The 12,174-nt window shown below is 38.8% G+C and overlaps 1 protein-coding gene across 15 annotated transcripts in view; it reads right to left on the reverse strand.

The window, feature by feature from the left end:
- ZMYND8 (zinc finger MYND-type containing 8) overlaps positions 1-12,174 on the reverse strand; it is a 106,617-nt gene that overhangs the window by 34,210 nt on the left and 60,233 nt on the right. For 14 of the 15 annotated variants that reach the window (XM_084854040.1, XM_084854043.1, XM_084854039.1 and 11 more), the window contains 6 exons: positions 10,732-10,824; positions 9,060-9,147; positions 8,110-8,165; positions 6,694-6,771; positions 4,431-4,546; positions 2,169-2,650 (listed from right to left, as the gene is read on the reverse strand). In XM_084854040.1, the coding sequence (XP_084710166.1) occupies positions 2,169-2,650; positions 4,431-4,546; positions 6,694-6,771; positions 8,110-8,165; positions 9,060-9,147; positions 10,732-10,824 (913 nt within the window). Of the gene's footprint in view, positions 1-2,168; positions 2,651-4,430; positions 4,547-6,693; positions 6,772-8,109; positions 8,166-9,059; positions 9,148-10,301; positions 10,431-10,731; positions 10,825-12,174 lie in introns of those variants that run through there. The other variant, XM_084854050.1, reaches the window with a different exon arrangement.

The raw sequence follows: 12,174 nt of genomic DNA on the forward strand, positions 1-12,174 counted from the left end.
CTGGTACCTCCCCATGAGGGGAACCTGTTCATCCAATCTCATCCCATTCTTGCAAACTTCCAAGGGTCTGTAGCCCCCTCCTTGCACAGCTATGCCTCCACACCACAAAGGGGTTGGCGGCTCTAAACCTTTGAAAGTTGCAGGACTGGGAGGGAATTTCATACACAGGTTTTATTTTTTGATGAATTTTTAATTCTTTTTTTTCCACAGAAATCTTGAAGGACACCAATTAGTGTCCTGAATGCATTCGCAATTTTTTTTTCAGTCCTGTGCAAGTCCGCTGCTATGAAATTTGCACAATTTTCCCCTTCGTTTTTACTGCTCTGACTTGAAATTTTCACAATTTTGCCCTTCCTTTTACTGGTTTGCCATTATATTCGCATATGTTTAGTGATCCTGCTCACTGCTCTATAACCCCTATGTATATGTGAAAGTTAGCAATGGAGACCAGTAGAGGGAAGTGACAAGCACAAAAGGGTGGGAGGACCCCAAAGAGGCTGGCAGCTGCAGGAGGGAAGAGCTTAACGGGCAGACGTTATTACTTCAGTAGAACCTGAAGTAGCCTTCAAAAAAAAAAGAAAAAAAAGTTTCCTTATCAAAGGAAGCCCCAAAGTGGAGGATGAAATTCACAAGGACACTGACAAGAGGGGGATACTGGAATGTTTGGCTAAATAACAAACAGGCAGGTTCCAGCATTCAGAAAATTATTTCCTTTTTGCAATTTGATGAGGGGGAGGAGGATTCACTCAGGAAGCTCCGAAGTGGAAGATGCAACTGAGAAGGCAAGACTCTGAAAAAAAATTGCAAACATGTTTCCACATTCATAAGGGCTCAGAAATTTAAATCCCTTTAGCGATCTGATGCAGGGCGGGGAGAGAGTCTCCCTCATGAGACAGCAATGCCAGTGGACAAATTGCAGAAAGGGTGCTGACACAGAGAAGGAGGAAACAAAGATTTCTGCCGCAAAGGCCCCTGAGATACATGCCAGGCAGTGGTCAGGAGGACAGAGGGGGACTGAGGGAGAAACAAGCCACAGCAAGCTGCCAAGTGGGGGATTGTCTGTCGGGAGTAACACAATAGCTTATTCTAAGGGTGGCTATCGTGGTGTGTGAAATCGCCCAGTACGTGGCTCCCTTGCATCTATACTATACGCTATACACTATAAAAGATGTAAAACTCTGTAAAATATTTTACAGAGAATACTTCTGCTTAGTAATTTCAGTCCCTAACTTGCTAGTCTGCACTTTTTATCAATTCAATGTTCTGTGTTTAGCGTTGTTTATTATTAACTTAAGGTTTCAGGCAGTTGAGAAGGGTGAGAAAAATCACTTGAAGTATCAGATAAGTCAATGTACAATTTTTAAATTGGGGACCTGATCCACAATGATGCTGAACTACACAGAACTACATGGTACTCTGCAGACTCTTTCCTGGCAAACCCCTACTATACCTAGGCCCCCCAAGTCCCACTGCTGTGCTCCTTTTAATGACACTTCCACCAATTCCAAAGAACAATAGCTCTCAGCCAGGACTTCAGGTGCCAAGCACCCTATTTCCCTAGCTTAACTGGGCACTACTGTTCCTGGAGAAAGTAGTGTGCAAAATGTATATATGTGGCCAGGACTAAACAAGGCCTCTGACTTACTGGTCCAAAGATAGCCCTACAGACTAAAGAAAGCCTCCGACTTACTGATCCAAAGTTTCAGAGCATGGAACATTCTGTTAGCACCCTGAAATATACAAAACACATTTCTACCTGCTCCTACTGACTGAAATACTCAGATCACACTCCACCGCCCTAGTTCTTAGTTCCCCAGCATGATGCCAGTCTAGCCTGACCTCCTTTGTTTGACAATTGCTTTAAATTCTTTCCTGAAACATACTTCCAGCTCTTCCCAGGTGCTTTGATCTACCTAGGTGTTTAATACAAATATGTTGCCATTAGCGAGGGCAACAACATTCCTGGCTTTAACCCGGTCTTATAATTGTTCCCAAGACACTTATATAGATGCTTAAGGGTAGTGCTGCATCTGAATCCAGTGATACATCCTAAAGAGACTTGATAAAGAATAATATTCTTTTCTTCCAGCTGTAAAACCATCTACACACTGCCTGTTAAAGCTCAACTTTGGCAATTGATGCAGGACCTTTACTTCTGCTCCCCTTACCTGTACTCTTATCAATAAAGTCCATGGACTCTTCACTTGCGCTAAAGTGACTGGAGGATGCTTTTTTCTCTGCATCCTGTTCAACATCAGATCCAGTGTGAACAGATGAATTTGTACTCATTGGGGAACGTGGCATGTCTGTTAAGGAAATCCTTCGCCCAGTACTGCTACTTAGCATCGGTTTGCTCATTAAAATCTTGGGTGATGCTGTCATATCAAAGTTAAGTTTGATTTTCTCTTGTTTGTCAGTCTTAGCAGTTCCAGCACCAGGATTTGAAGGGTCTAACAACATTTGGTATTGGTTGTTGGGAGTATATGGTGTCCGGAAAGGTGCATAATTAAATACTCCAAACTTTCTACGAATATTCTCCACATAAACCTCCATTTCTTGCATTGCACTGTTGAATATGCTTTTAGTCTTTTTCACGGAAAAAGGAATTTCTTTAGACATGAGGTAGCAATTATTTACTGGAACCCAGGCCCTGCATATAAGACAGTAAAATAAAGGGGAGGGGGATATAACATTAAATTTCATGTAGATTGTTTCCACTTCTTTCATTCAGATTTTATAAACATATTTGAAAGCAAGTCCTATTGATTTCAATGGGTCTTTTGTAAAACTATAGATGCTTGGGACTGAACACTTTATTTAGCACCATGTGTACACCTGATAGGTCTATGGAATAAGTTTTGCAATCCAGAAGAACATTAACAATTCCAGACAGAAGTATTGCTTTCAAAACATTATTTTTTAAAAAACTGATCAACCAACTTCAACATTCAGCAGCAACTACCACCTAATAATGCACCAGAAAGATGGCATGGTGCCATTCAGATATCTTCTGACTGACTTCTATAAGTCACAATGAGCAGGAAATGATGATCAGCTTGACCATTTCCAATTTTCCTGTAGTGCTGGCATATTTTGCAATGCTGCACTCATATATATGATGGCCTCATGCTGACCAGTAGGGAAGTGAGAGGAGGCCATTCACAGGAAATGTAGGTTTCTGCAGCGAGGAGACTGTCATCTACCACCTCCCTCAGTCTTCCCTGTTCCCTCTGAGCTTTGCTGCAATCCCAACCATAGGTTAGGTGGGGAATGGATTTTTCAAGCATGCTAGGAGCTATCCCATTGTAATGCAAAGTATTTTGGGGTGGCTTTGTCTTGAACAGGCAATTAAGGTCCATTGGCTTTACAAAAGATCTGTTCCTGATGGAGATGAAAACTGCTAGAACTGGTTTGTTGATATTCATTACACAGTTGTCTGCCCTTTTGGACTATGCTGGGAGGCTATAGGGAACTGTCAGGATGAGCACCTGCATTTCTGAATTTACCACTACACCACTGGTGGTGGGAGGACACCTCCCCAGATATGCAGAAAAATGCCACTTTCTTTTTTAAAAAAGAAAAAAAAACATGGCCATAGCTACTACTGAAAAGGGATGTGCACGCACAAAGCCTTCTTGTAAGTATGTAACACCAGAAATAGTTGGAAGCTCTGATAGTGATGAAAGTGGTAAGTGGGGGTGTCCTCACCCCTATTCAACAAAGACAGCACTAACAGTGTGGGATGACGGAGTAGTCCTCTTTGCCCCTATGCTTTACCACTAAGTTTTGGGGATTGCTACAGAGCTAGCCCTGAAACTCTCCCCCACCCCACAGCGATAGAGCAATCAGGTTAGGGGCTACCACTTTGGCAGAGAAAGGAGCGCCCGCTCCCCCCGTGCAAATTCTCGTGGAACCCTAACTTGTTTATCTCTCACATTTATATGTTACAAAGCTGGTTGTCTACATCCCCCTAATTGACAGAATTACAAATACATCTTGTATATTCTACATAAGCTCTTAAGGGTTTACATTTGTAAAAGGTTACCACAAATACATCTTGTATATTCTACATAAAAATACATGGTTTGATATCATGAAAATCAGTTACCGCTACCACAAACAAAACAAATCCTAGGTATCAAAGAACTATCTGAAAACTACGTAATGTCCCAGACAATAAATTTCACTGGAATGAGAAAACAAATGTTTCAATTTTGTGTATACAAAAGTAAGATACTAGTTACCTATATATTCCAAAAATGTTTAGTGAGCTGACATTGCCAACATGGCAGGAAGCAAATATGGGGCATTCAGATTTGCCAATTCAGAAAGATACTAACACTACAACTAATATAACAGCAACCACCACCAAATAATATACCAAAAAGGGATCACTGAACCATTCAACCACCATTTGACTGAACTCCCACCTGTCATGTTGACCAAAGAAACGAGCATCAACTTGACCGTCTTTATCCCTCAGTGCTTTAGCAGGCCAGAATGGGAAACCCTTGAGTTTAGCCCAGACCAACGGGTGTGGATTGCTCTAGAGGAAAGTGCATAGTGACCATACAGTGAGAAACTATTTTAAGCCATGTATTACTTTCTAATCACTGGCATGCAAGATAATACTTGATTTTATGATATGGATTGTAATAGTGCCCAGAAATGGCAATGTACTCCTAAACACAGATAATGCAGTCTCTCTCCAGACAATGGTATAGTTTTATATTTTTTCATCTTTTGTAAATTGTTCATTATTCTGAATTGTTTTAACACCAGGAAGAGAAATGTTTGTCTTGTCTTCTCTTAAAATTCCAGTCCTGTTTATAGTAGTACTAGTAGCAGTAGTAGTAGTAGTAGGACACTGCTCAATACATTCCCTTTAAATTTAGGAGGAATGCTTTAGATATTTTTATGATTTTATTTTGTAAAATCTGTCTGAATGCCCAGAGCAAACAGTAATATATCAAATATAAAACCAATTTAATTGCTTAACCAACTAACCAATTTCAGTTATAGGAAACCTCATAGTTATTAGAACTCCATCCTCAAACCACTCTATCCATGGTATCAAAAGTCAGCCAGAATTTAAAGTTTTCCATCACTTCCGAAAGATGCTTAAATTTTGGCAAATCATCAGGAAAGCAGAGGTACACAACTGAGGGACAGCCACAGACAATGCCTCTATATGTCCCTTTGCTGAACTAACTGCATGGATAGTAAACTTAAGAGGGTGCTCTCTGTTAAACACATGGAGTTTAAAGGAACATGGGGTAGATGCAGTCTGTCAGGTATATCGTGCCCAGGCCATTTAGGATTTTATGCATTATAACCAGCGCAGAAGGTAATAGGGGTCAAGTCAGATGCTAGAGTGCAAGTACAATATACTCTCAGCTACCCAAAACCCTGTCAAGAAGAAACTAGTGATGGTCTGCACTATCTGAAGACTTCAAACCTGAGCAGCTTCTCTCATCTAACTGGCATCAGTTTCTATATCTTGTACTCAATCTAGAGGGAGGGGAATTCCCAAATGACAACTGTAATCTTATAATACCCATCAAAATATGAGAAATCCACAGAGGGTAGAAAAACTCTCCAAAACTCAGAATCAAATCCTATGTGAACAATGGATAAATTATCCAGGCCTTCATGGTCAGAAAATATATTTCCTAAGCAATATTTGTAAAACAAATTTCAAGTAGTGCAGGCATTTCGCAGACATTATTTCAGTCACCATTAAAACAGACCTGTAAGGCTGGCCTACAATATTATTCCCATATTGCAGATGTGGGGGTAGAGGGGAGGGGAGACAGAGAGAACAGGGGCTTGCCAAAGTCCCTAGAGAGACTGGTTGAGTTGAGATTTGAATTGGGCTCATACTCTAAGTCATACCCCAATTCGCACATCACAGTGGCAATTCTTGGGTTGTTTAACCCAGGAATTGCGGAGACAAGCAAAGCACATCAGCCATTTGTGAGCCATTTCTGCTTTTAATTAACAATTCAGGTTCCTGGGCTGTTTTGTGACAAAAACTCTGGGTTGTTTATGGGTCAGCCCAACAACTACCCATAGGTTAACTCTGGATTGTTTAACCCATATAGAACCAGAGTTTCTGAGTTCACACATCACAAAAGAACCCAGGAATGGGGTGTTCCTCGGTTGTTCATTAAAAGCGAAAGTGGCTTGCATACTCCGCTCATCCCTGGCAATTCCTGGGTTAAACAACCCAGGATTTACCACCGTGACATGCGAACCAGGTCAATAAGTAAAATAATCTCTCTATAAAGGCTTGCCTAATCTGCTGATTTATACAGACACTGACAATCAAACACTATATTTGACATCCATTTCTATATGTTGACATAAAATTATAGCCAAACAAGTGCAACTCGGATAGTAGTGTCAACTGATGGTAAGGTTTGGAAGAAAAATCTAGTTTCCATGTGTTCTCCCAGAGTCTCTACTAAGAAGCAGGAAGACCATGCACAAATGAACAGACTGAGCAATCTAGTTTTTGCAGTTCAACATCAAATGTAGCTATAGCATTCAGGTTTCGTTTATAAACTGTAATAGATTTGCCCAGGTCAGTCAGGAACTGTTCACAGATTTTAAGTATTAAGCATAAGAACAAACTATTATGAACTTGGATATGCATCTTACTTATCTTTTTTTTTTAACTGTTTTACTTACACAAGGCTCACAAAACCAATTCTCTCGTTTTTGGCAAGCAGCTAAATAACATTCTGGACATACTTCAATTTCATTCATCTGTAAAGAGAAAGACCGGCTATTGCAGGAGTTGGAGTGTGTGATTAAATGAATGTCTTATTCTATTCTATCCTGTAATCAGGGGTAATGTTCATAATTTTCTATTGTTGAGAATTTTGCAGATCTACAGATTTTGGAGGTCTGTGCATTCAGGAATGAAAACAGTAATTCTTGTTGCTTTCCCAGTGGACAAGCTGCTTAATATCATGACAATATTTTGGACATAAAAAGTAGATCAATGTTTTAGCCTCTCATAGTCAATTTTACTCATATCTAAAGCAGCTGGAGAGCAAAGAGATTTTAAAAAATGGGTGAAAGGGGAAGATTCATATAAGTTTTCAAAAATCTTTAGAATTTATTTGGAGCAATTATAGGATATAGATTTGTTAGGTTTTGGTAAGATTCTTGTAAAATAATTGAAGCTAGTGGTTGACATACAATTATGTCAGTCTGCTGACAGAATGGCATCTTCCAGTGGACCAGTTACCGCTTTCCCCATGCAGCCTACCGTGCACCCCTCAAAATCAGCTTTGGATGGTTAGAAAACCATCTGGATAAGATTGGGAAGCAAAAAACTGCAGGGGGGAAGACAGGCTGGGAAAGTTCTGTTGTGCTAGTCTGTTTGTACAATGTTGGATATAGCCCACTGTCTTATTAAGGTAAGCTTATAAAATCAGTTTCAGCACTGCAATGCCATATTGAGACCCAGATTTTCAAAACTGCATCCTCTACAAAACCCTGAAATACTCATTTTAGCATTAAATTTAGATGCAAATTATGGTAGCTGTGCCATGCAAATAAACACACTATTATTGAAATCAATACCTCCTGCTCTAAATTCCAAGTGTTCACTGAGAAAAAAGAGAGTATTTAGCTTTAGGAACCAAATGTTCCCTGTGTTATATACCTGTTTCTCATCACATACACACTCCCCCTCTCCCTCGAAAGTCACATACCCATCCCCGTAAAAAGTTGACATATGAACAGCCAATTTCCTAATAAAAGCAATCTGGCCCATATGCTCCACATCCATTGGAATCCTATACAATTCTACTTAGAAGTAAGCTCCACTGAATTTAGTGGAATTACTCCCAGGTAACTGAGGATAGGATTGCAGCCTACATATCTAAACAGCAGATCTTTTAGTGGAGGAAAGGATGAAGTTCTAAGTCATTTTATAGACTGATGTCTATAAACTATTCAACTATTATACAGTGCTTCCAACCATGATTCTATGAAAATTTCATTGCATTTTAACTGATATAATAAGAAGAGCGTTGGCTGTTGGGCAGTACAGAAATGTAATAAATAAATAAAATCTAACTAGGGAATACATACCTCATGCTCACAGATTTTGATTATGACTTTTGCTGTTTGTGTCAATTTGTGATTTCCTGAGGAACAGATAAGCAGAGATGTCGAATCAAATCTTTGTCATACTGAACTCTTGTTATGTGTATTTTTAATCTAAAATGAAAATTTCTGTTTGGAATGCATAACGTTTTAAAAAGGAAAATTAGTTAAACAGGTATTTTGAAAACTGCCAGTACAAACAATGCATAAAAAATAAGGCTTTCACCCAGGCATAACACGGTCACAGCACTTTGAAAATAATCCTCCCTCTATTTAAATAGTAGTGACTAGGCAGCAGTAGTGTTATCTATCAACATTATCACAGTAGACATTTCAATACACATTTTCAACCTACCTTCTTATAAAACCAATCAACTTGAAGACTATCACATAGTTAGGTCAGACCAGGTTTTAAAGTTGTACAGAAGTTGTACAGTTGTATAGACGTACATGTTGCATTTTTAAAAAACAACTGCTATAGCTGATCTCAATATGAAACTTTTGAACTCCTTGGTTTACTTTCAGAAGCCCTTTTTTGTCCATCATAAGCACCATCCAGTAGAACCATCTTCTCTTTTGATTTTTCAAGCCCTTTTGATTACCAGTGGATCCAGCAGAGGCTTCTATCAGTGGAATGAACAAGGCAATTTTTTGGCAGTTCCCCTCCCCCACTGCAGCCTCCTGCTGCCCCTTTTCAAATCTGCTCTGGATGGTTGTTGGACTCTTTGGAACAGCATGGGAGCTGGCAAAAGGGGCTGTGGGCCCGGAAGGGAAATTGGTTAAAATCATCTCCTTACCTATTCTTAGATTCAAAGTCCTTCTTGTATTACTGTGATCAGCCTGTCATTTGTAGTGATGTTACCATAATCCAGTCTCAGTTTACTGTATACAGAATGATAAATGTATTGTCTTCAAGGAAACAGGCACATACTTACCCCCATTGTAAATAATGCAATTGTGCAAAATCCATTTGGCATCAGCCAAAAAAGCTTCAGTGCAACCATACATCTTCTTTTTAACATTCTGGAAAAAAAAGAGCATTAAAAATGGATTAGAAAATGAAAAATAATGTTTAAGCTGGCCATTTTATAATATTTTCTTAGCACTAGTGTAGTAATTTCATGTTATTCTATATAAATGAATGAAAAGGTCAAAGCTGGGTCTAATTAGATGGTATCAAAAGTGAGCTCACTGTCAAAATGTTTTAGCTCTTCCAGATTCAAGAAGTTCTTGGATACAGTCAAGTATGCACTATTTGGGACATCAACTTCATTTGCATATCATGATATATTAAACATAATTTAAGGAATCTGGGCAAAGTTACAAGATTCTTAAAGTAAGTGTTGCTAATGGTATTTCTGCTTTACATATGAAAAAGGTGGAAGATATGTTTGGGGAGCAGAGTACCACAGTGCATGAGACAAAAACTGATTGAACATAATTACAATTACTTGATTTTACAACTGTGGCAATATATATAAAAAAGTGCTCATAGTTACAAAGCCATGTTCAAAACTGTGAACACTGGAAAACAGACACGCTAATGCAGTTTGCAACACTCTTAAATAAGGGAGATAAACTGTCTATTCATCTCAATCAATTCTCATTCCAAGTATTTCTAGAAACTGCCATATCCCCTCATATCAATTCAATCAAATTCAGCTTAAGAATGTGTTAGTGTTGAAGTATGTCATGGATATGGGAGGGGAAAATAGACTGTGACTCAGTTCGCATGTAACAACAACTCATGGTTTCAACAGTTCATGGATTGTCATGCACGGGCAGGAGAGCAAACACACTGCCTTGTACTTCTGCTTTTACTCAACAACCTATTGGATAATTTGTAGGTCATTGCACATAACAAGCGAACCCAGACCAATGGGCTGTTTAGGGGCTAAACAACCCAGCAATTAACCCAATGACAAACCATGGGTTAACCGCTGGGTTGTTTAGCCACTAAAGAACCCAGCCATCTGGGTTTGCACATCACACTCAACAATCCTCAGATGAACCAATTGTAGATTGTTGATTAAAAGCAGAAGTGCACTGCAGGCTGTGTGCCTGCTCCCTCCTGCTCATCCCTGACAGCCCATGGGTTGTTTAACCCATGGGCTGTCATTACGTACGAACTGCCCCACAGCACGGGTCATACATAGTTTTGGAAATGATAGTTGTACCTGGATACAAAATGGTCCCAATTTCATCTCCAGAGAAGGCAACCTCAGTTTAGGATGGGACAAAATACATCTTTTAAAAAGCTTGTGAATGCTTATTTCTCTCAGTCTAAAAAGAAGTAAAAGCAGGTTTACTGCGTTCTAAAAGAAAACCTTCACTCTAAGTAAGCCTGTGGCCAAAATTCCCAATACACAGTTGTAAATACTGAGGCAGTTCCAATTTCACATATATGGACGTCTATACAAATGGAAAATTAAGCTCTTAATATACTTGGAACAGCTAATGGATTTCATGATGTTGAAAGGGCAAACTAATTTATAACATAAATGAAGAACTGTACTGATTATAGAAAGAGATAGTATACATAGTTATAAGCACAGTAACAACAGTTTAATAGAATTAAATAGATTTTTCTCCTTGCTGCCAACCAACCTTTTCTAATGTACAAAGATCCATTGGATGAAAGATGTATTCTGCATAATCTGGATGTTGATCCAGTGAAACTGGCTTTTGAAATGGCTCTGTCTATTTAAATAAACACAAGAAATGTTATGGGTGCAATGCTAATTCCATTCAATTTGTTAGATTAATTGTTTAAAAAGTTTCGATCAAATAAAAAGGTGCCCCAGTTAAACAGGCGGATTACAAATACACACACACACTTATAAAAACTGCAGGTGGCAAGGACAACTTAGAAGATGCATTGCCTCCTGCAAGAGAAAAAGAGGACTACCCCCTTTAAAATGATACATGCTATGACACATGCGTAATCAAAAAAGAAATATGCCTTTTACTTTATCAAATTGACTAAAACTCATCAGCTTAATTTGCTTAAGATTTCTTTAATCAAGTGATAGCCCCAAAGAGCAGGATTTCACATATTACCAACATTGAGCAGCTTCAAACTTTATCATTGCCAGCTTATATACGAATCTCATGGCCAATTGTAAAAAATATACTTGTGGCAACAGAAACAATCTCAAATTTATGCTTTATAAAAATGAATGCAACATTTTAGGCAGTATCCAGCAGGGTGGAACCACTAACATAAATTATGTTGCACTAGCGTAAATTACTCTAGTACGGCCCCAGAAATCAGCACAACAGCTAACACTATTGGTATTGTGCTAGAGTAGTTTATGCTAGCTAGTGCAATGTAATTTACATTAGTAGTTGCACCCCACTGGATACTGCCCTATAACCATGATATATTTGCATTTTTGGGCTTTACAGACATTAATCACTCACACCTAGCTATGGCCTGGACTCATACCAGGGTCACGTGAAAAGGGGGGAGTCCGCTCAGGGAAAAGGAGGGAGAAAACAGCCTTAGTGAGCTAATCTTTTTAGCAGATAAGGTGGCAAATAAATGTTAATAAATATGGATAATGCATTGTCAACCTCTAACATACATATCAAATAGTATGTGGAATGTTTCTTAAAAACAAAACAGGGAATCACATTGATTATGTGCTCTCTCTCTCTCTGATTTTTTTGATTTTCAGTGAGAAGCCCATGCATTCATCATCTTCCAAAGCATGGCCTTATTGTTTCATTAATGGCAGCAAATTTGAATAGTTAACATTTGTTAGCAGTTCTTCAAGTCAACACAGAAACAGAATGGGAAGGGACAGAAATCCAACCATAAAACTATTTTGAAGTATAAGAAAGATGGAAACATATTTCTAGCATCTTATTCTTCAATAAGTCAGGTTCTAAAGCAACTCTTAGAAATAACTTTAGAGGAACAGTAGCATCATCGTCTATTCTTGGAAGATGAACTATGGCCAAATTCTTATGAAGAAACATCCTGGGTGAATTTATAGATGACAATTCATTTCAGTTTGAATGGCAAACTCCTTCACTGTTCAGGGT

This window comes from Heloderma suspectum, chromosome 4 (assembly GCF_057233095.1).
Source record: "Heloderma suspectum isolate Gila_16-S chromosome 4, 16-S_ref, whole genome shotgun sequence".
NCBI classification, from domain to species: domain Eukaryota; kingdom Metazoa; phylum Chordata; class Lepidosauria; order Squamata; family Helodermatidae; genus Heloderma; species Heloderma suspectum.